Source organism: Acinonyx jubatus, chromosome X (genome assembly GCF_027475565.1).
Source record: "Acinonyx jubatus isolate Ajub_Pintada_27869175 chromosome X, VMU_Ajub_asm_v1.0, whole genome shotgun sequence".
In the NCBI taxonomy this organism is placed as follows: Eukaryota; Metazoa; Chordata; class Mammalia; order Carnivora; family Felidae; genus Acinonyx; species Acinonyx jubatus.
This window is the reverse complement of record NC_069389.1, coordinates 108,629,386-108,653,343: the sequence shown is the minus strand read 5'-3', so window position 1 is coordinate 108,653,343 and position 23,958 is coordinate 108,629,386. Positions and strand designations below refer to the sequence as shown.

Genomic DNA, 23,958 nt, shown 5'->3' with positions numbered 1-23,958 from the left:
ATAACTGCATGAGCCAATTCCTATAATCTCTCTCTCTCTTTCTTTATATATATATATATATATATATATATATATATATATATATATATTTGGTTGTTTCTCTAGAAAATCCTAATGCAGACATTATATATAAAACTATAGAATGTGACTAGGACTAAAACCATATTTAGAGGAAAATCAACAACTGAAATGTTTTTTATAATTAAACAGCAAAGAATTAAAAGACAGTATCCTGGGGCACCTGGGTGGCTCAGGCAGTTAAGTGTCTGACTCTTGATTTTGGCTCAGGTCATGAATCTGAATGAATGAATGAATGAATGAATGAATGAATGAATGACATATCCTGAATATTTATTGAAAGCTTATCCTGTGTAAGGCCTGAACAATACATCTCTCATTTAATCTTCTTAGCACTGCTGAGATGGGTCCTGGTTTTTGCCCTTCATAGTAGGTAGATATTTTGCCCTTACCTTTCTGAAATGTTCAGAAATTTAATCAGACACATCCACACAATGTTCTAACTAGGATGTCTGTTTCCAAGATTTCACATATTTCTTGATTTGATGTCACAAGTACTTATTGGTGTGTGTTACATATGGGACAGTATCACAAGGCAACAGGTAACGGATGTTCTCTACCCTGCAAAACCCGGCTATGTGTGTATGCTACAGATGAGGGGGAGGATGTGGCTCACACTATGATCACAACTAAGCCTACTAGCTAAACTTGCCTGTAGGAAATGCTCAGAATGAGGCATGAAGCCGGCACCACGGCCGCAGGGAGTAAAGTGATCCCACCTTTGGGTGGGAGCAGCAGCCAACTGTGGCACTTGCTGCCATAGCTGTCGGAAGTGCTTCTGAGTTGTTCAAACCATCAGTTAATGTGATTGAAGCAGGAAGAGCATACACATTTCCACTTTATTAAAATATTGCATAGATACAGAGCAGTTGGGCACATCCATTCTAAGGCACTGTTCTGGTTTGAATGCAAGTCCACAAGAGAGAAAAGAGAAGCCATTACATTCCGTATTTTTCATCTCTACATTCAGACTCCTCCTGTGTTACATGTTTATTGCTACTGGGATGTCAATTTTAACTCCACACTTATAGCAGCATCATACAGGGACCTGGATGACAGGAATTAAAGATACGTCCTGGCTGTAGCACGTGATACGCTTTGGCACTTAATTACAAACTCTCTTGCATTGTTCTCCATTTATTTCCCAACTCTTGTTTAACTAACGATACTATAAACTCCTTATGAACCGGACTCACGGATTCATGTCTTTACTAGTTTCCATTAAGCCTAGAACAGGACCAATTAGGCACAGAGTACTTGCCCCCGAAATACTTATTTTCAACATCACTTCCGAGAACTTCAGTGGAATAGAACAAAATACACTTTCCCTACTCCTAGTTTAGGGAAAGAATGACTGGTGTCTTCATAAAGGGAAAATACTTGAATGTCCTACTTCTTGTATTTTATAACAAGGAACTAGGCTGAATGAATATTTTCATGTATTAACAGCTATAACTGACAAAGAGAGTGCCTCCCTTGCTACAGGAATTTGAGTCCTTACCACGATTATACAACGTTTATATAAGTAGCAATATGCGTGTGTGATTATAAGTAAAATTCAAAGAGGTTGAGAATCACTGAACGACTGATAAATTATCTCGATTGGTGACCCTCACCTCCTTAAAATGATGTGTGTGTTATATAAAAAAAAAATGTATATACGTAAAGAATTTTTCATAACACCCTTGAAACAACTGAAGATAACTAGGCTTGGGAGCAACAAAACTATACTGATAGCTATAGAAATGGTTAAAGGCAGTGTGTTCCAAGCAATGTTTGCAGAATACTAGTTCTGTGGGTTATTACCGGGTATACATGAAAAAGGGTTCTGGGCGTCAAATAAGTTTAGAAAACACTCAGCCAAAAGAGGTGCTTTTTCTGCCTTTACCGGAGGACCTCTCAGAGATCCTTGTATGCTGATGTGCATTGTGTATCTAGAAAAGTGGAGACAGCAGGGATTCCCGAACTTATTTGTAAAATATCTTGTAGAACTAAGTGCTCTATGACACACGGTTAGGGGGACACTGAATTAAAGAATGGGCAAAATCTTAAAAGCACGGAGAGACACATCGGTGAATACCAAAGGACAGTAAAAAGCCACAGACACTGGTTTCGCAATCTAAATTAAGTTAGATTCTACTTGTATGACATCAATTGTCCAAGGGATTCTTCCACAAAGAGCTTAGTTATTCTGTGAACAAAATAAATCATCAAGTTGATACTCAGCTCTAAGCAGCATCACCCCAGACCGCCAACTAAACAGACTAGCAAACTTTGCAAAAATTCATAAGTAAAGGTTAAAATCTTAATTTCCTTCGACATAAACAATCTCAATGGCAATAACCCAGTTCTTACCAGGCAAATGTGTTCTCGACACATTTTTATTATTTGACAAAACACACTGTCTCCTTGCTTACTACTTAGAGGACACATATAAAGCTTTGCACGAACATCATCCCCTTTTGTAATGACAGCAGAATAATTATGGTGCTGCTTTAGTAGTTATGTTGATAGACATGATCATCCATCATACTGACCCTACTCTGAAAAGGATTGTCATCAATTCTATGCTTTATGCTTATATCTATGACATAGTTGGCTTAGGACACAAAACATTTCATTGTAAAAAAAAAAAAAAAAAGGAAGAGAGACAGCATAAATCAAATCTGGGAATGTTGCAAGAGTAGACAGATAGTCTAGAATTCATATACTTTGGAAGAAGGGCTTTTTAAATAGTTTTTAAAACCTGTTCTCATAAGCTCAAACAAAAAGATTCTTCCAAGGCAAACAGGCTGCTGTTGGTTAACTTTTTTTTTTTTTTTTAGTTAGTGTCAATCTCTGTGGGAACCTGTTCTCTTCAAGATTCTTAAAGAAGTCCTCTAAAGTGAGTGACCTGGTGCATAATAAGGCCTGCCCTCTGCCTGAAGCTTTTAGAACAGTGACTACACTTGTATGGCTTCTCCCCTGTGTGAATTCTTAAATGAATAACAAGGCTCGGTCTCTGTCTAAAGCTTTTCCCACAGTAATTACATTTAAAAGGTCTCTCTTCGGTGTGAGTTCTCTGATGCAAAGTAAGAGCTGTCAGTCTACTGAAACTTTTCCCACAACTGTGACATCTGTGAGGTTTTTCACCCGAATGAGTTTTCAGATGTCTTTTGAGACTCGATCCATGACAAAAGCTTTTCCCACACTCAAGACATTTGTAGGTTTCCTCTTCAGAATGCGTTCTCTGGTGCCCTATAAGGTGCGACCGTCGAGTGAATCGCTTTTTACACACAGTGCATTCGTAGGGCCTCTCCCCGGTATGAAGCCGTTGGTGTCTATAAAGGTCTGAACTACGAAGGAATCTTTTTCCACACTCAGGGCATTTATGCGGTTCCTCTCCAGAGTGAATTCTCTGGTGCCCTGTAAGCTGCGACTTCCGCGCAAAGCATTTTCCACACTGAGGGCATCGGTGAGGTTTGTCCCCTGGACTCTTTTTCTTCTGGGGTCTGGGGTCGAGAGGCTCTTCTAAGTTGGAATTCTCAGGTTTCTCTCCTGCAGAGGGGTTCGGATGATCTATCAGTTTTGTTAAATCTGTCTGCAGATCCTCCGGGGGACTTTCCCACTGATTTTCCAACTGTACATAGTCTTTTTGCAAAATGGGCCCATGGAGAGCATTCCCCTCTAAAGTAACAATAAATGGATACATATTCTCCAGTTTTTTCTGTTTTGAAGGATCTTCTTCATTTTCTATCCCCATCTCAAAACCTGAGAGAAGAAACAGAAACTGAAGATGTCACTGCGTCCCACAGAGAGGAACACACGAGGGAAAAGGAAGGATTGTATTAAACCACCAGCAGGAATACAGAAACTCCTTGGTAGAATCCCAAACTCTTTACCCTGATGAAGGCCGAATTTTTCTTTTCTTTATTCCATGACGTCAATGAACCATGACTTACCTATCTTGGAGTCAAGTAACTGTTTCATTTCTTTGGAATCTTGTAGTTCCTTCACCCATGCCTCTTCTCGAGGCTCCAATGAAAAGTTCACGTCCAGCTTTGGTAGTGGATACCCTGGCCATAAGAAAGATGAGAAGCAGAATAGTTTATGTCATCAGGGGTTTTCTCTGACGACATCTGGGACATGTGGCCGCTTAAGGTCTACTTTCTCCCCAATGACTATGACTCCACCCAAGATCTCTCACAAGAGACTCTCTTTTTTAAAGATAAAAACAAAACATGTGATGAGAGAACATCCTTTCGTGCTCAATTCAAGGCCATTCTCCTCTATGGGAGGAGAGTAAACCATTTCTGTGTTGAAATCAACACACTACATGACTTCTATATCTAGTATGATATTCAATTTATTCAGGTTAGAACCAAAATAGGCAGTAAATCTTCATAGAGTTTTGGCATAAAACTGAGAAATGCTGCTATTGATACCGAGTGAAGAGAAAGCTAAAAGTTGGGGTTAGGAGGGGCACCTGGATGGCTCAGTCAGTTAAGTACGTGGCCCTTGATTTCTGCTCAGGTCATGAACTCTTGGTTCGTGAGTTTGAGCCCCAAGTCGGGTTCTGTGCTGAGAGCTCAGAGCCTGCGTGGGATACTCTCTCTCCCTCCCTCTCTGCCCCTCCCCCGCTCCTGCACATATGCACGCCCTCTCTCAAAAATAAATACGCTGAAAAAATTAATAAATAAATGTATGGGTTACGAAACTATTTACTAGAATCTTTTCTATTGAGATTTTCAAATAAAATGGAAAATGACTAGGTTGCCAACAAGCAAAAGCAGGGTTTATGTTTATTTCAGGGGAAGTCTAGAAGTGCACTCCCTTGAAATTAACCCCAAACACCATCCAACGGTATTTCTATCAGTCTAAGAACAACTAGAACAAGTTCCTACACTCACTGTCCGCATGTCCTACCACCTCTCTCCCCACTGACAGCTGCTGTGGCTCACATTCTCTTTCCACGACCTTTCCTGTTGCCTTGAAATCTAACTGCAGGATGCTGTTTAAACATCAGCAATATTTTTTTAAATAGTAGCATTATTAAAATACATTAGGAAAGGATCGGGGCGCCTGGGTGGCGCAAGTCGGTTAAGCGTCCGACTTCAGCCAGGTCACGATCTCGCGGTCCGGGAGTTCGAGCCCCGCGTCGGGCTCTGGGCTGATGGCTCGGAGCCTGGAGCCTGTTTCCGATTCTGTGTCTCCCTCTCTCTCTGCCCCTCCCCCGTTCATGCTCTGTCTCTCTCTGTCCCCAAAATAAATAAAAACGTTGAAAAAAAAAATTAAAAAAATAATAATAATAAAATAAAATACATTAGCAAAGGAATGAAAATTTACGTTTCAAAACATTATGTCAAAACATAGGAAGGGGACTAAAATACCTTATTTTATATTTTCATGGAAAAAAGACCTTTTGCAATTAAGAATGACAAACAAAAATGCATTTCAAATACAATTTTGTTTAAGTTCACTATATTGTTGAGGTGCCCAGGGTGGCTCAGTCTGTGAAGTGTCTGGCTCTTGATTTCATCTCGAGTCAGGGTGTTGCTGTCAGTGAGTGTGAGCCCCAGATCGCTGGGGCCTCTCTCTCTGCCTCTCCCCCCATGTGCTCTCTCCTTCTCTCAAAATACATAAGCTTACAAAAAATGAAAAATAAATTCACTGCATTGTTTTTGTTTAGATTGCAAAGCGAAGAGTGGGATCAAAGGGTAACATGGCACAGGTCAAACAAAACTGGGGGTTCCAGATCAAAGGAAAGCTGCCATGAGGGAAAAGTGAAACTTGAAAGAGGCAGACTAGCAAAGGCCTCGGTGTAAAATGTGGATTTATAACCGAAATGTAGTCGGGGAGGTGGATTTCCAACGTATCACGAGGAGCTCTGCAGACCTACTTCCCAATGAAACTAGTGACAATTATTAAAAATAAAAAACCAGGATGGGGCGCCTGGGTGGCTCAGTCGGTTAAGTGTCCGACTTTGACTCAGGTCATGATCTCGCGGTTTGTGAGTTCGAGCCCCGCGTCGGGCTCTATGCTGGCAGCTCAGAGCCTGGAGCCTGTTTCGGATTCTGTGTCTCCCTCTCTCTCTGACCCTCCCCCGTTCATGCTCTGTCTCTCTCTGTCTCAAAAATAAATAAACGTTAAAAAAAATTTTTTTAATAAATAAAAAAAAACAGGGGCACCTGGGTGGCTCAGTCAGTTAAGCGTTATTTGGGCTCAGGTCACGATCTCACAGTTCATGGGATCGAGCCCCGCAATGGGCTCCATGCTGACAGCTAGGAGCCTGCTTGGGATTTTCTCCCTCCAGCTGCCCCTCTCCTGCTCGTGTTCTGTCTCTCAATAAATAAACAAACTTTTTAAAAAATTTTAAAAAATAAAACAAACATGGGTCCTAAGGGCCTACAGCAAACTAGGAAACATCTATTTTTTTTTTAATCTGCTAAAATTCACAGGTAATAGGGAGATTCTTTTTTTTTTAAAGTTTATTTATTTTTGAGAGAGAGCCAGAGCACGAGTGGGGGAGGGGCAGAGAGAGAGGGAGACACAGAATCTGAAGCAGGCTCCAGGCTCCGAGCTGTCAGCACAGAGCCCGACGCGGGGCTCGAACTCACAGACCGTGAGATCATGACTTGAGCCGAAGTCAGACCTTTAACTGACTGAGCCACCCAGGCGCCCCGGTAATAGGGAGATTCTTGAGGATTTAAACCACAACAGTTCTCTTTGGTGCCGCTCCCCGCTCCACTCTACACTGGCACAGGGACCGAGGCAGCCTCTCCCCCAGACCCTTCCGAGGGCTATCTTCTTGGAAGGGGCAGGACCTCAGCATTTCTCATCCTACCCCAGCTACCCATTGTTGATTCTAAGGTCCAAACAATCGTGGCTGCAAGGTGGGGACAGCTTTTATCTGCCCAGTCTCTACTGGTGGCATGGAGGAGCTACCCTGGGTGTCCTATTGGTGACAACACTAGAGTACTCCCTGTTTGTCCTTGTAAGGCAGTTGTGATTATAAGACAGTGGTTCTAAGCCTGGAGAGGCAACCCAAGAAGACCTGAGGGCCGGACCTAGTGCTCAGCTGGAAAGTGGCAGTTTCACTTAGAGATAAGCACACCATTTCCCCCACCTCCAGAGCAATGTATCAGAGATTTGGCCTCGGAGAAGCAGGCCTTAAAACAGGTAGCTCCTAATATATTCTCAAAAAAAACAAACAAACACCTGATTCATTTGCAACAGAGGATGAACATTTAAGCCTAAGGATATTCTAAAAAAGAGCACAGATGATAATGAAAGGCAACAGGAAAGAGTTTGATAGATTTACGGACTATACACCCTAAACCCCAGGCTGACTAGCTTGCTGAAGAAAAGTGGGGGGAAAAAGACAAGCTGGGAGGAGCCCTCCTGGGATCACAACAAATCTCAAAACCTGATCTCAGGAGCTAGCCCAACAAAGGTATCTGAAATTGACTAGATTGGTCCAGGGAGAAATTATGCTCCAGGGCATTGCTGAAAACAATAGAGCAATTAGCTGGAAATTAATGGCAGGGTCAGGTCAGGGAAAGAGGCAGCCAAAGAAAGCCCTGTAAAAGTGCTGCCTTTCCAGGGTGACTGTGTGCACATCCGAGACTGTGCTCCCTGAGGGGCAACATCAAAAGGTTAACATTTCACAGTGGACTAGAGTTGACTGAAGGAACGCAGCCATTACCAAACAAATAAGCAAACAAATAACAATAACAAGCCCTAGGGAGGGGAAAGAAGGACTCCGGAGTTGCTACAATGTTTTATCTAAAATGTCCAGTTTCCAACAAAACATGATGAGCCATGCATGTGGACAGGAAAGTATGACTCATACACTAGAAGAAAAAAAAGAGTGGGGACCGGACTCTGCCTATGTGAGTGACTAGATAGTGAATTTAGCAAAGACTTCAAAGTAGCCATTATGAGTATCCAAGAACGAAACCAATCCATGATTAAGGAAGTAAATTATGATGACAAACAGCATTACATCACATCACATCAAATAGACAATATCAATAAATAGAACGTATAATAAGAATCCAGTGGAAATTCTGGAGCTGAAAAGTACCATAACTGAAATGAAAAATTCCCTAGAATGGCTCAAGAATGGATGTGAACTATCAGAACAATCTCTGAACTTGAAGACAGATCAGTAGAGATTATACTATCAGAAGAACAGAGAGAAAAAAAGAATGAAGGGAAGTGAATAGAGCCTCAGAGAAAAGTCGGGTACCACTAGGTGCCATTATAATAGATGTATAATGAGAGAACCAGGAGAGGGTGAGAGAAAGGAGCAGAAAAAAAAAAAAACCAACTTGAAGAAACAGTGGTGCCAAACTGCCCAAATGTGTTGAAAACACATTCATCTACACATCTCGGAAGCTAGATGAATTCCAAGCAGGACAAACACAAAGAGATCTTCAAACACACATATCAGAGAACCTGGGTGGCTCAGTCAGTTAAGCATCAAATTCGGCTCAGGTCATGATCTCCGGGTTTGTGAGTATGAGCTCCACATCAGGGCTCTCTGCTGTCAGCACGGAGGAGCCTGCTTGGGATAATCTGTCTCCCTCTCTCTCTCTCTCTGCCCCTCTCCTGCTCTCTCTCAAAAATAAACATTTTAAAAAACCAGACATATCATAGTAGAAATCCTAAAGGTCACATAAAAAGAAGAAAACCTTGAAAGACAGCAAGAGGAAAATGACTTGTCACTTACAAGGGAACTCCAATAAAATTAAAGGCCGAGTTCTCACTAGCAACACTGGAGGCCAGAAGACAGCGGGACAACATATTCAAAGTGCTCAAAGAAAAATGAGAAATTATATCCAGAAGAGCTATCTATAAAAAATGAATTGTGAGGGGCGCCTGGGTGGCTCAGTCGGTTAAGTGTCCAACTTCAGCTCAAGTCATGATCTCCCCATTCATGAGTTCGAGCCCCACGTCGGGCTCTGTGCTGACAGCTCAGAGCCTGGAGCCTGCTTTGGATTCTGTGTCTCCCTCTCTCTCTGCCCCTCCCCCTCTCACGCTCTGTCTCTGTCTCCAAAATAAATAAACATTTAAAAAAATTTAAAAATTAATTTGGGGGCGCCTGGGTGGCGCAGTCGGTTAAGCGTCCGACTTCAGCCAGGTCACGATCTCGCGGTCCGGGAGTTCGAGCCCCGCGTCGGGCTCTGGGCTGATGGCTCAGAGCCTGGAGCCTGTTTCCGATTCTGTGTCTCCCTCTCTCTCTGCCCCTCCCCCGTACATGCTCTGTCTCTCTCTGTCCCCAAAATAAATAAACGTTGAAAAAAAATTTTTTTTTAAAAAAATAAAAATCAATCTGGAATAACAATATTTCTAATAAACAAAAACTGAGAGAATTCATAGGCAGCAGTCTTGCCTAACAAGAAATACTAAAGGCAGTTCCTCAGTCTGAAAGCTACTGATTCCAAATGGGAATTCAAATCCACACGAAAAAACAAAGGGCACAACAAGGGAGGGTAATTATAAAAGACGGTATAAATACTAATTTCTGCTCCTTTCTTCTCTTAAAAGATTGAGAGAGAGAGAGATAGAGAGAGAGAACGAACAAACAAGCAGGGGAGGGGCAGAGAGAGAGGGAGACACAGCATCTGAAGCAGGCTCCAGGCTCTGAGCTGTCAGCACAGAGCCCGACGCGGGGCTCCAACTCATGAACCCTGAGATCATGACCTGAGCCGAAGTCAGTTGCTTAACTGACTGAGCCACTTAAGTGCCCCTCTTCTCTTAAAAGATTTTAAAAGCAGTGTATAGAACAATATATATGTAGTGCACTGTTGGGCAAATAATCTGTAGAAATGTAATATATTTGCCAATAACAGCACAAATGAGGTGGATGAGCGCAAAACTGTATGGGGGTAAAAAAATGACTCTAATTAATAACTAAAATCCACAGGGAAGATGAAGAAAACCGGAAATATACATAATGTTAATACAACAAAAGTCATAATATCTACTTGTATTTCTTTCTTCTCTAGCTCTTTTAGAAGGCTTAAAATTATATAAAGTAATATCTTTAACAATGTATTTTTGGGTTTCTAACATTTTTTGAGGTTTTAACATTTTTAATGCAATATGTATGATAGTAACACCACAAAAAAGGAAGAAAATAGAGGTATATATAAGAAATATTTCTATATTTTACTAGCATGAAATTAGTATAAATCTAAATCTGATTACGTTAAGATGTACATGCTAATCTCTAGAGTAACCACTAAGGAAATAATGTTTAAAAAATAGTGAAAATTGATTTAAGTAAAGTGCTACATTCAAAACATTTACTCAGTGCAAAAGAAAGCAGCAAACGAAGGACAGAGAAACAAAAAAGATATGAGAAATATAGAAAACAAAAAGTAAAATCGCAGATGTAAATTACACCATATCAAAAATCAGGTTAAACATAGATGCATTAAACAACTCATTCAAAAGGCAGAGATCATCATACTAGGTTTTAAAAATCCATCTACATGCTGTCTACAGGAGACACACTTTAGATTCAAAGAAACTAACTGAAAGGGATGGAAAAAGATATATCATGCAAATAACAACCACAAGACAGCCAGACTGATTACACTAATATCATACAAAATGGACATCAAAACAAAAAAGTTTCTAGAGATAAAGAGGATCAGTTTATAATGGTAAAATGACCAATCAGGAAGATACAACAATTCTAACCATACATGCACTTAAAAACAGAGTACCAAATACATGACTGCAAAAACTGACAGAAAGAGTAAAAGAAATAGACAATTGAGCAGTAGCAGAGACTTAAATACCTCTTTGCACTACTGGATAGAATATCTAGGCAGAAGATCAACAATAGAAGACAAAAAATTATAATCCTACTAAATGTCACAGACATTTATAGAACATTCCACCCAAGAAGTATAGAATATGTGTTCTTCTCAAGTGCACATGGAAAATTCTCCAGGGCAGTCAAGATGCTATACCATAAAACAAATGTTCAAAAATGTGAAAGGATCACAATTACAAAGTATATTCTCCCACCAAAATGGAATGAAGTTAGAAAAAAATAACAGAAGGGTGCCCGGGTGGCTAGGTTGGTTAAGTGTCCGACTCTTGATTTCAGCTTAGGTCTTGATTTCAGGGTTCTGAGTTCAAGCCCTGCATGGGGCTTCACGCTGGGTATGGAGCCTACTTAAAAAAGAAATAACAGAAAGAAACTTGAGGACTTCATAAATACAAGGTCATTAAACAACACACTCTTAAATAAATAATCAATCATAAAAAAATCAAAAGAGAAATTAGAAATACTTTGAGATAAATGAAAATGAACACACAATATACCAAAACTTAGGAATGTACCTAAACCACTGCTTAAAGAGAAATTTATAGCTATGAATGCCTATATTGAAAAGAAAGAAAAATCTGAAATTAATAACCTAACTTTGCACCTTAAAATATTAGAAAAATAAGAGCAAACAAAACCTAAAACAACCAGAAGAAAATAATAAAGATTAGAGCAGGATTTAATGAAACAGAGAACGGTAAAACAATAGAGAAAATCAATAAAACCAAGGTTGGTTCTTTGAAAAAAATTAACAAAATTGACAAATCTTCAGCTAAATTGACCAAGAAGAGAAGAAAGAAAACTCAAATTACTATGATCATAAATGAAAGGGGAACTATTACTACTAACCTTACAGAAATAAGAAGGATTATAAAGGAATAGTATGAACAACTGCCCAGAAACAAATTAGATAAATGAAATGCACAAATTCCTGGAAACACAAAAACTACCCAAAACTGATTCAAGAAGAAATATAAAATCAGAATAGACCTATAACAAGTAAAGGTACTGAATTAGTAATCAAGACACTTCTCACAAAGAAAAGCCCAGGTCTGGATGATTCAGTGGTGAATTCTACCAAACATTTAAAGAATTAACACCGATTCTACATAATCTCTCACTGAAAACAGAAGAGAATGGAACACTTTCCAACTCACTGTACTGGCATAAGGAAAGAAAAATGTATCAGTGGAATAGAATTGATAAGCCAGAAATAGCCTTGTCATTTATTGTCAATCCATTTCTGAGAAAGGTACCATGACAATTCAATGGGGAAAGAATAGTTTCCTCAACAAATGGTGCTGGGCCAACTAGATATGCACATGTAAAAGAATGATGCTAGTCCCATTTCTCACACCATATACAAAAGTTAATTCATAATGGATCAATGATCTAAATTTAAGAGCTAAATCCACAAGACTCTTAGAAGGAAACATAGGTACAGAGGCACCTGGTGGCTCAATTGGTTGAGCATCCAACTTTTGATTTTGGCTCAGGTCATGATCCCAGGGTCATGGGATTGAGCCCTCTGCTGGACTCTGCATTGAGCCTGGAGTCTGATTAAGATTCTCCCTCTCTCTCTCTCTCTCCCCCTCCCTCTGACCCTCCCCTGACTCACGCTTTCTCTCTCTCTTAAAAAAAAAAAAAAAAAAAAAAGAGGGGCACCTGGGTGGCTCAGTTAGTTAAGCATCTGACTTTGGCTCCGGTCATGATCTCACAGTTCGTGGGCTCAAGCCCCATGTCCAGCTCCACGCTGTCAGGGTGGAGCCTGCTTGGGATTCTCACTATCTCCCCTCTCTCTGCCCCTCCCCTGTTCGTGCTTTCTCTCTCTCTCAAAAGAAATAAACTTAAAAAATATATTTAAAAAAAGAAGGAAACATGGCTATAAATCTTCATGACCTTGAATTAGGCAACAGTTTCTTAAATGTGACATCCAAGGTATAAACAACAAAAGAAAAAAAAACAGCAATTCTTCACAAACACATCCAAAAAACAGAAAAGGAACAAAGGGTTTCCCACTCAGTCTATGAGGCCAATAGTACCCTGATAACAAAACCAGATAAAGACAGGACCAAAAAAAAAAAAAAAACACCTACAGACAGTATCTCCGATGAAAATAGATATAAAAATCTTCAACAAAATACTAGCAAACCAAATCCAGCAACATATAATATGAATTATACACCAGGATCAAGTAATATTTGCATCAGGAATGCAATGTTGGTTTAACATTCAAAAGTTAAGGAAATACACCATTACAAGAGAATAAAAAGTAAAACCATGATCATCTCAATAGACGCACAAAAAGCATGTGACAAAATTCAAGAGTTTTTTTGATAAAAACACTCAATAATCCATGAATAGAAGGGAACTTCCTCACCCTAATAAAAGGAATCGAGGAAAGGCCCACAGCTAACATCATAAATAACAGTAAAAGACTAAATACATTTCCCCTGAGATCAGAAACAAGACAAGGATGTCCGGTCTCACCACTTACATTGAATATTGTACTGGAGGTTCTAGCCAGGGTAATTTGGCAAGGAAAAGGAAGAAAAGGTATCTAGATTAGAACAAGATAAGTAAAGCTATCTCTTTTTTCAGATGACATAATCTTTGATATAGAAAATCCTAAGGAACCCACTAAAAAATAATTTGAACTATTAAACAAGTAGGATTACAGGACTCAAGATCAATATGCAAAAATTAATTATAATCCTATATAGAGAGATATTAAGTTTATTTATTTTGAGAGAAAGAGAGCACATGCACGGGAAGGGCAGAGAGAGAAAGGGAGAGAGAGAATCCCAAGCAGGCTCCATGCTCAGTGCATAGCCCAATGCGGGGCTAGAATTCACAAACCGTGAGATCATGACCTGAGCTGAAACCAAGAGTCAGATGCTTAACCGACTGAGCCACCCAGGCACCCTGTAATCCTATATATTTTTAATGAACAACCCAAAAATGAAATTAAGAAAACAGTTCCTCTGGAAGAACTATTAAAAAGAATACTTGGGAACAAATTTCATAACAGCAGCGTAAAAACTTATACTTGGGCAACTATAAAAAATGTAAAAAAAAAAAAAATGAAAGAAAATCTAAATAAATGGAAAAGCACCACATGTGTATGCATCACAAATTTAACACTGTTAACATGGCAATACTCCCCAAACTTATCTACAGATTCAACACAACCCCTATGAGAATCCCAACTGACTTCTTTGTAGAAACTGATAAGCTGATGCTAAATATCACATGGAATTGTATCAAACTCAGAACAGCCAAGACAATCTTGAAAAACAAAAGCAAAGTTGGAGCCCTCACACTCTCATATTTCCAAACTTACTGGAAAGCAATAATAAAGACAGCGTGGTATTTCCATAAGAATAGACATAGAGATCACTAGACTAGAGCTGACCGTCCAGCAGTAAACCCATATACCTGTAGTCAACTGATTTTGGACAAGAGTTTCAAGTCCATTCAATGTGAAAAGAATGAGCCTTTTAGCAAACCATGCTGAAACAACTGAATATGCGAGAATATATGTAAATATACATATTATTTGGGCCGCTACTGTGCAACTTATACAAAAATTAATTGAAAATGAATCAAAGCATTAAATGCAAGCTGAAACTATAAAACTCTTAGGAGAAAATTTAGGGGTAAATTTTCATGACCTTGTATCAGGCAGTGGTTTCTTAGGTATGACATAAAAAGCACAAGCAACAAAACAAAAAATAGTTAAACTGGACCGCATCAAAATTTAAAAAAAAAAAGAACTTTTGTGCTACAAAGGACACTATTAAGAAAGTTAAAAGACAGTCACAAAACATGAAAGACTACTTATAAGTCATACATCTAATAATAGACTTTTATCTAGAATATAAAAAGATCATACACAACTCAATAATAAAAACACATATAATCCTACTTAAAAATAGGCAGGGGTGCCCAGCTGGCTCAGTTGTTAGAGCATCCAACTCTTGATCTCAGGGACCGGAGTTCAAGGCCCACATTGAGTGTGAAGCCTACTTAAAAAAAAATAAATAAATAAAAAACAAAAATAGGCAAAAAATCGAAATAGGCATTTCTCCAGTGAAGATACACAAACGCCCAATAAGCCCATGAAACGATGCTCAACACCATTATAGTCTTTGAAGAAACACTTCACACCCACTAAGATGGCCAGAATAAAAATCTCAGATTCTTCTCAAGTGCATATGAGACAGTTTCTGGGATGCAGATGGTATGTTAGGCCACAAATTCATTTCTATATATTTAAAAACACAGATCTCATTCAAAGTACTTACTCTGACCACAATGGAATGAAGTTAGAAATCAGAACAGAAGGAAAACTGGAAAATTGACAAATTTGTGAAAATTAAATAACACCCTGTTAAATAACCAATGGATGCAAGAAGAAGTCACAAAGAAAATTAGAAAATACTTAGAGATCAATGAAAATGAAAATGCAAAGTACCAAAACTTTTGAGACATAATGAATGCAGGGCTAAGTAGGGAATTTATAGCTATAAATACTTACATTAGTAAACAAAAAAAGCCCAAAACAGTAACATAACTTTACAACTTAAGGAACTAATAAGAAAAGAAAAACACTAAGCCCAAAGCAGAAGGAAGGAAACAATAAAGATCAGTCAGAGATAAACAAAATAAAGACTAGAAAGACAATAGAGAAAATCAATGAAACCAAACATTGGCTTTTTGAAAAGATGAATGAACTTGACAAACCTTTAGCCAGATGAACTAAGACAAAGAGACAAAGAGAAAGAAGGCAAAAATTGTTAAAATTAAAGTCGGGATATTTCCAATCATTCTACAGAAATAAAAACAATTACAAGACAGCACTATGAACAACCGTACACAAACCAATTGGATAACCTAGATGAAATGGATAAATTACCAGAACCACAAAACCTACCAAGACTACATAACAAAGAAACAGAAAGATCTGAATAGACCTATTCAGTAAACTAGTAAAGAGAGTGAAGCAGTAATCAAAAATCTCCTGACAAAGAAAAGCCCTAGACCTGATGGCTTCACTGGTGGATTCTACCAAACATTTAGGGAAGAACTAATACAAATCTTTCTCAAACTTTTCCAAAAAAAAATGAAGGGGGGGAAGCACTTTCCTCATCCTCTGAGACTAACATTGCCCTGATACCAAAGCCAGAAAAGACACTGTAAGAAAATGACACAACAATATCCCTTATGAACATTGATACAAAAAACCCTGAACAAAATATTAGCAAACTGAATTCAGCAACATATTAAAAGGATTATATAACATGACCAAGTGATATTTGCTTCTAGAATGCAAGGCTGCTTCAACATATGTAAATCGGTCAATGTAATATACCACCTTAACAGAATGAAGGGAAAAAAACACACCATTTCAAATGATGTGGAAAAAGCATTTTGACAAAATTCAACATCCTTTCATGATAAAAAAAACAAAAAACACTCAACACAATAGGAACAGAAGGAAATTACCTCCACACAAATAAAAGCCATATATGAAAAACCCACAGGGAACATCACACTCAGTGGTAAAAGGCCGAAAACTTTCCCTCTAAGTTGAGGTAGAAGGCGAGGATGTCTGCTTTGGCCACTCTGTTCAACACAGTACTGAAAGTTCTAGCCAGAGAAATTAGGCAAGAAAAAGAAGTAAAAGGAATTGAAATTGAAAAGGAAAAAGTAAAATGATCTCTATTGGCAGATTATATGATCTAGTATGTAGAAACCTTGAAGATTCCATTAAAAAACTGTTAACATAAATAAATGAATTCATCAAAGTACCAGGATACAAAATGAACCTGCAAACATCAGTTCCATTTCTATATACTAACGATGAACAATGAACAATTCCAGAAATTATGAAAACAGTTCCATTTACAATAGCATCGGAAAGAATAAAATACTTAGGAATTAAGTGCATCAAAGACTTGTACCACAAAAATGACAAAGCATTGGTAGAATAAATTAAAGAAGATATAAATAGGAGCGCCTGGGTGGCTCAGTTGGTTGAGCATCTGACTTTGGTTCAGGTCATGATCTCGTGGTCTGTGAGTTTGAGCCCCACATCGGGCTCTGTGCTGACAGCTCAGAGCCTGGAGCCTGCTTTGATTCTGTGTCTCCCTCTCTCTCTGCCCCTCCCCTGCTCGCACTCTGTGTGTGTCTCTCTCTCTCAAAAATAAATAAATATTTTTTAAAACAAAAAAAAATAAAGAAAGAAGATCACATCCCATGTTCATGGATTGGAAGACTTGATACTATTAAGATGTCAATACTACCAAAAGTGATCTACAGATTCAATACAATCTCTATGAAAATCCCAATGGTACTTTGTTTGCATTAATAGCAAAACCCATACCTAAAATGATATGGACTTTACAGGGATGCCCAAACAGACAAAAATTCGTGGAAAGGAAGAACAAAGCTACAGGACTCACACTTCCTGATTTCAAAACTTACTAGCATATAGACTAATGGAATAGAACAGACAGCCCATACATAAACCTTAATATATATGGTGAAATGATTTTTAACAATGATACCAGGATTATTCAATGGAGAAACAATACTTTTTTCAACAAATGGTGCTGGAAAAACTGGATATGTGTGTGCAAATGAATGAAGTTAGAACCTTACATAACAGCACGTGCAAAAATTAACACAAAACAGATCAAAAACCTAAAGTCAGGACCTAAAATTATGAAACACTTAGAAGAAAACATAGGGGAAAGCTTCATGACACTGGATTTGACAATTATTTCTTGGATATGACACCTAAAGTATAGGCAACAAAAGAAAAGGTAGACACAGAGTAGCTCATGAAAAATTTAAAAATTTATCCATCAAAAGACAGTTTCAACAGAGTAAAAAGGCAACCCACAAATGGGAAGAATATTTGCAAATCATATCTGATAAGGGATTAATATCTAGAATATATAGAGAATTCTAAAATTCAACAACAAAGCACATTCCGTTTTTGAAATGTACAAAGGGAAATAAACTTTAAAAAAAAATGGGGCACCCGGGTGGCTCAGTCGGTTAAGTATCCAACTCTTGGTTTGGGCTCAGGTCATGATCCCGTGGTTTGTGAGTTCGAGCCCAGTGGCAGGCTCTATGCTGACAGCATGAAGCCTGCTTGGGATTCTCTGTCTCTCCCTCTCTCTGCCCCTCCCCCACTCATGCTCAGGCTCACGCTCCCTCTCTCAAAATAAACAAATAAACCTTAAAGAAAAAGAAATGTTCAAGGATTTGGATACACATTCTCCAAAGAAGATATACAAATGGCCAATAAGCACTTGAAAAGATGTTCCATGTCACTAACATTTGGGAAACACAATTCCAAATTACAGTGAGATACCACCTCACATCCATTAAGAATGCTACTATCACAAAACAGAAAATAACAAGTGTTGATGAGGATGTGGACAAATTAGAAAAGTTACGCACTATTGACAGGAATGTAAAATGGTACAACTACTGTGGAAACCAGTGTGGCTGTTCCTCAAAAAATTAAAAACAGAATTGCCGTTTGATTCAGCATTTCCACCTCAGTTGTATACCCAAAAGAAGTAAAAGCAGGGTCTCAAAGAGATATTTGCACACTAGCTAAAACATGGAAGAAAACTAAGCATACATTTATGGAAAATAGAGAAAATGCAGTAGGTACGTACAATGGCATATTATTTAGCCTTTACTTGGACGGAAATACTGCCATATGCTACAAAATGGATGAACCTTCAGAACATGTGTTAAGTGAAATAAGCCAGTCACAAAAAGACAAATACTGTATGATTCCATGTAGATGAGGCATGCAGAGTAGTCAAATTCATAGAGACAGAAAGCTGACTGGTGGTTTCCAGGGCTAGAGACATGGGCAATTATTTGTTTAAATGAGTATGGGGTTTCAGTTTTACCAGGTGAAAACAGTTATAGAAACGGATGTTAGTAGTGGTTTGACATTAATAATGCACTCAATACCACTGGACTATACACGTCACAATGATTAAGAGGGTAAATTTTATGTTATGTGCATTTTGTAACAATAAAAACAACTGAAAAGGGGAAAACAGGCTTCTTGAGCAGGGTCATTAGCTTACAGGGTTTTTAATCCCATCTGATGTACCGTGCCTTGTTCTCGGCTCCTCCCAGAGAGGCGTCCCTCCTCCCACGCTTCATCACAGTGGTCCCCTTCCATCCAGCAGTGGGTGTTTCTGACCCACCCCCAGACCTGGAGAGCGCTTCAGCCCTCAAAGTACAAACCTCAGAAAGGAAATAAAACCCCTGCCTTACCGGGGTCCAGGAAGGGCTGGCACTCCTCAGCGGCACCATAGCTCAGCTCCTGCAGCCCTGCCTGTGGGATCCAAGGCTCTGCCACTGGGCCCTCCGGGGCAGGTCCCATTACTTGGAGTGGGGGTGACTCCAGGTGGATGTTTGGTGGTACGTGTGCCGTTCCCACCGGTGCCAGTTCTTCCAAGAGCATTTCCTGCCTATCGATCTGGGGCAAATGGCAGAACCCATCACTCTAAAGTCTAGACCAGCAATGCCCGGTAGCGACAGTGTGACCCGTGTACGTCATTTTGCTTTTGCAGTACCCGCATAAACAAAGAAGAAAGCGATGAAGTCAATCTTAATAACATGCCTCGGTTAACCCAGTACCGCTAAAATACCCTAAGTTCAGAATGTAATCAACGCCAACCGTTACTAGGGAGATATCTCACCTACTTTATTTCTCATGCTCAGTCTTCTGAATGCGGCCAGCATTTTCCACTTAGCGCGCATCTCAGTTTGCACCGGTCACATCGCTAGCGCTCAAGGGCCACCCACACTTGGCTGGTGGCGGCCGTACTGGGCAGTGCACGATTAGGCCACAGGCACGTAAAATCTGCTATCGTAAGCCAAACCCAGAGGACAGAGAGAGGAAGGGAAACCATAAAGTCCTTACGCCCTGGGGCGGGCGCAGGAAATTTTGCAAGGCTCCGGTTCAGTGAGGCTCACGGCACAGCCCCGTCAACACACAACACCGGGCACCTCAGGCCCAACTCGAAGCCCTTTCTCCCTCCTGCCACAGGTTCTGCCCTGTGCCCTCCTGAGCAGGGGACAGCAGCGCCACCACCACAGGGTGACGTGGCATGAAGGCAGGTGGCCGGCGGCATTCGGTGGGCAGAGACGGGAGTATATACCGTTCACGGTGCGGCACTGCTCCGGGTCCCCGCCAACTCTGTAGTTCCCCCTCAAACTTCCATCCAGGTAAAAAGAACCTGTCAAGGACTTCACACTGTGGCTCATATACACACCAAATAGTTTTGCATATGGTAGCGTGACCTGAATTTTCTAGGAAAGCCCTACCTGGGAAATCAGACAACCACTGTATTCCTTGCTGTTCAGATTGACTAACACTCGTTGCCACTGTGGAAAATCACCCGACCAGCGGTGCCACCCAGTGTTTGAGCTGTCCCAGTCTGAACTGGTGGCTGTCGCCTTCCCGGTGACTTTATGCACAGATGCGGGCATCTGACAACTTCAAGTCTTCTGTGCAGTCAAGCCCGAAAAGGGAGTGTGTTCAAATGCTGATTCGGTTTTGGCAAACTATGTCCCCTTTCCTTGATGTCCTTTCTAGACTCCACCTGACCCGGGCTGGCAACATTTTCTTATAGTCATATATTAAATAATTTACACTTTATGGGTCATGTTGGTCTATCACCTACACTTCTTGTATTTAACAACCTTTTAAAAAGGTAATAACCATTATTAGCTCATGGCCTGCATAAAAACAGGCCTGGCGCTGCATTTGGCCCACAGACCACTTATTGTAGTATTGTTTTTGATTTTGTGTGTATGTAAGGTTACATTATATGTAAATTTCATTTCAGGACAGGAGAAGAGACATTACTAAGTATTTGTTACAGAATAGAAGCTGGGTTTAATAGTTGAGAATCACGGAACCATATGCCAATTCCAGCAGAAGGAAAAAATGAAAATCATTTCAGGGAAAGCGCGGGGTTGGAATTGAAATGTCTGATCTAGTATCAGACGTCTCTGCTACTTCTGTCTAATTACCAAGATCCCAAACTCTTCTCACCTGCTGATCTGGAATCTCAAGCTCTCTCTGTAAGTCTTCTATCAGCGACACAACTCTTTCTCTATTCTCTGGGCAATGTTCCCTCACCCAGGTCTCTATCTCTGTGGGCAGGATGGTTAGGAACTGCTCCAACACCAACAGCTCCAGGATTTGTTCCTTAGAGCGCATCTTTGGCTTGAGCCATTGACAGCAGAGCTCCCAGAGTTTGTTGAAGGCTTCATGAGGCCCGGCTGCTTCTTTGTACTGGAACTGCCTGAAGCGCTGGCGGAAGACTTCACAGTCCGCGTCATAGTCTTGAAACACAGAGCCCTGATTCAAGGAAGCCTGGATTGCACAACCCAGGGCCACAGCCATCGCCCCCTTCTGGCCGTGTGCAATTTCTCTGGGGCCTGAAGTCTCAGATTCCAGTATTTCTTTGTGTACGTGTGTCAAGGGGGAGCCACCCACAGCTGAGGACAGGACAAAAGGAAAGGAGAAACAGCAGTGATTACCAGAAGCCATACTTACTTCCCTTAACTTGTTTACATTCCGCCAAAGCCCTAAAGCAGCAGACCTTAATCTTTTCTGGTGATTCTGAGAATCTAAGGAAGGCCAGGGAATCACTTCCTAGAAAAATACACATACACATCTAATGCTGCATCCATTTTCCAAACATTTACAAAATGTTCTACGCCCTACACGGACCCTCTAGAACGGAGCTGCCCAATATGGTAGTCACAAGTCCCATGTGGTAGATTCAGTTCAAAGTCATTGAAATTAAAAATGCAGTCTCTCATTCATACTAGTCACATTTCAAGTGCTCCACAGACATCGCTGTAGAAAGTTCTACTCGATAGTGTGACTCTAGAATTCCACTGACCCAAGGCTAAGAACCTCTTCCCTTAAATGAACCACCCTAGATGTGCTGCCCTGTGACTATACTCCCAAGCTAATACAAGCTATTTTGTGTCTCTGAATATATACAGGCCACAAAAGAAATAGGGGAGCAGTGGTGAACCACCCTGAAAGTCCCTGTGCTATTGAGGAACCCTCGGTTGCCTTAAATAACAGGCATCTTAGGAGAACCACACCTCCAAAGGCTCCAAATCCGCAACCTTTCATTCTTCTCCACTCAAGGCATGTGTACTTCAGCCCACATCAGCGTGACCCTCATCCTGCTATGGCATGCCTGCTGGCTTTCTCATGAGAAAAATACACTACATCAGGGCAGGCCATCAGCCATCTGGGCTGCATTAATTCCGAAGGCCACTGATGGCATTCATGTTGCTAAGTCCAAGTGCTGTTCTCGGCTTCCTGCATTTATTAGGTCAGGTAGCCCTCACCCAAAGAGAGGAGGTGGGGACTAGTATTATGCCATGAATTCAGATGAGGGAACTGAAAGTTGAGGCTCAGGAGGACTGAATAACTTGTCCCATGTCACCCAGTAAATGCCAGACAGAAATGGTGACAAGGTTAGAATGAACAGATTCCTGCAACGCTCATGTCTAAAAACATCCAAATGTTCTTAGGGCAATGCCTGAGGTCACAGACGTGTCTCAATACCAGCACCCACCCTAAGCTATGGGTCCTCTCTCTCTCTCTGCATTAGCCAAGACGCCTCAGGTACCTGTCCTCTTCCCTGGAGTGGGACAAAGAAAAAAATACTCATGATCTTCCTACCTAGTCATTCCAAATGTACACTGTGATCCTATCACCCCTTATCTCGATGGTAACCTGGACTTCAGCGGCAGACCATCCAGGCGGGATAACCTGCTGGCTTTGTGAGCCTGACACCCAGCGCTTCTGTAACATGAAAATGATGATAGCATCGATTTCACAAAATTTCCTGTGTCGGATGCAACTGCACGGAAGCGAACGACAGCATGCGGGGCACAGAGGAAGCACTCCGGAAAGGTTATTGTCCCGAGCACTGATTCCTAGAAAGCTTCCCCATCTCCCGCCTAGGCACCTAACCGTCGCTGGAGGGCATCCAGGAACTCGGCCGGCTGGGGCTGTAGACCCGCCCTTACCGTGCTCAGCCTCGCAGCCCGCAGCCCTCCCCAGACGCGCCGAACCCTCCACCACGTCCACCAGGGCCCTGACCGTCCCGCTGTCCCCCCATCCGCCCTTCCGCAAAGAAACGTCACTGCACCCCGGGACTCACGGCTTCTCCCCAAAAGCCGCCAGAGCGAGCCTGCTCTCGCCCGGCCCACGGATAGAGAGGTGTTTGCAGAGCGGGCACTCGGAGAAAGGCGAGGGGGGACACGTCGTGGGAACGTCTAAAAGCCAGTCACAAATCGGCTGCCTGGGGCGCGAGCATGGCCCCAGCGCGCTCCCGCCCACGATGTCCCGCCGCCTCGAGGGGCGATCCCGGTCTCGGACAACCTCGGGAAGGCCCGGCCCGGTCGCAGGGAGCGGTGGTAGGGTCCCGGCCGGACAGCGGCCCGCCGCCCGTCGCTCGCCCCTGCACACGCCGCGGGGTCAGAGCTGGCGATGGACGGTTGCCGTAGCCCCAGCAGCACCGCAGCACCTCCGCCCGCGCCCGCGCCCCAGGGACGGCCACGCCCTCTGGCCGCTCGGGGACTCACCGCCTCGGCGCCCACGGCTCTCCCAGGCTCCCCGGAGCAGCTGCGCAGGGCGCAGGCGCGCGCCCGCCTTTTGGACTACATTTCCCGGCAGGCCCCGAAACACCCGCCAGCCGTCTGGGCCCCTTAGCAAGCTGACGTGGGAGGGGTCGCCACTTCCTTGGCCTCCCCTGGGCCTCCAGCCGCTATGGAAGCCTTCCCGTTTCCGGTCTTAAGTGCCTCTGGAGCCCAGGGGCTTGGGTGGGACGTTCCCGGTTCCTATTCTAGGGAGGGCTTCTCTCCCGGTAACCCTACAGAAATCAGAGCAGTGGGGACCTCCGTTAACTCTGTTAGGACTGGGTCACTGATTCCCAAACCTCTCTGTGCAGGAAGAATTTCTT

General features: G+C 41.6%; 1 protein-coding gene across 2 annotated transcripts; it reads right to left on the bottom strand.

Moving 5' to 3' along the window:
• Nucleotides 1-898: 898 nt before the first annotated feature.
• Nucleotides 899-23,733, bottom strand: ZNF449 (zinc finger protein 449). 2 transcript variants are annotated; one of them, XM_027054739.2, is made up of 5 exons: nt 23,582-23,733; nt 21,015-21,463; nt 19,226-19,430; nt 4,020-4,133; nt 899-3,828 (listed from the first exon to the last, which is right to left on the bottom strand). In XM_027054739.2, exons 2-5 carry the CDS (start codon nt 21,366-21,368, stop codon nt 2,945-2,947), a joined length of 1,557 nt encoding a protein of 518 aa, XP_026910540.1. In that variant the 5' UTR covers nt 21,369-21,463; nt 23,582-23,733; the 3' UTR covers nt 899-2,944. The 2 variants fall into 2 exon arrangements, with proteins under 2 accessions (XP_026910540.1, XP_026910539.1); XM_027054738.2 differs by lacking the exon at nt 23,582-23,733 and adding an exon at nt 23,158-23,572.
• Nucleotides 23,734-23,958: the final 225 nt, after the last annotated feature.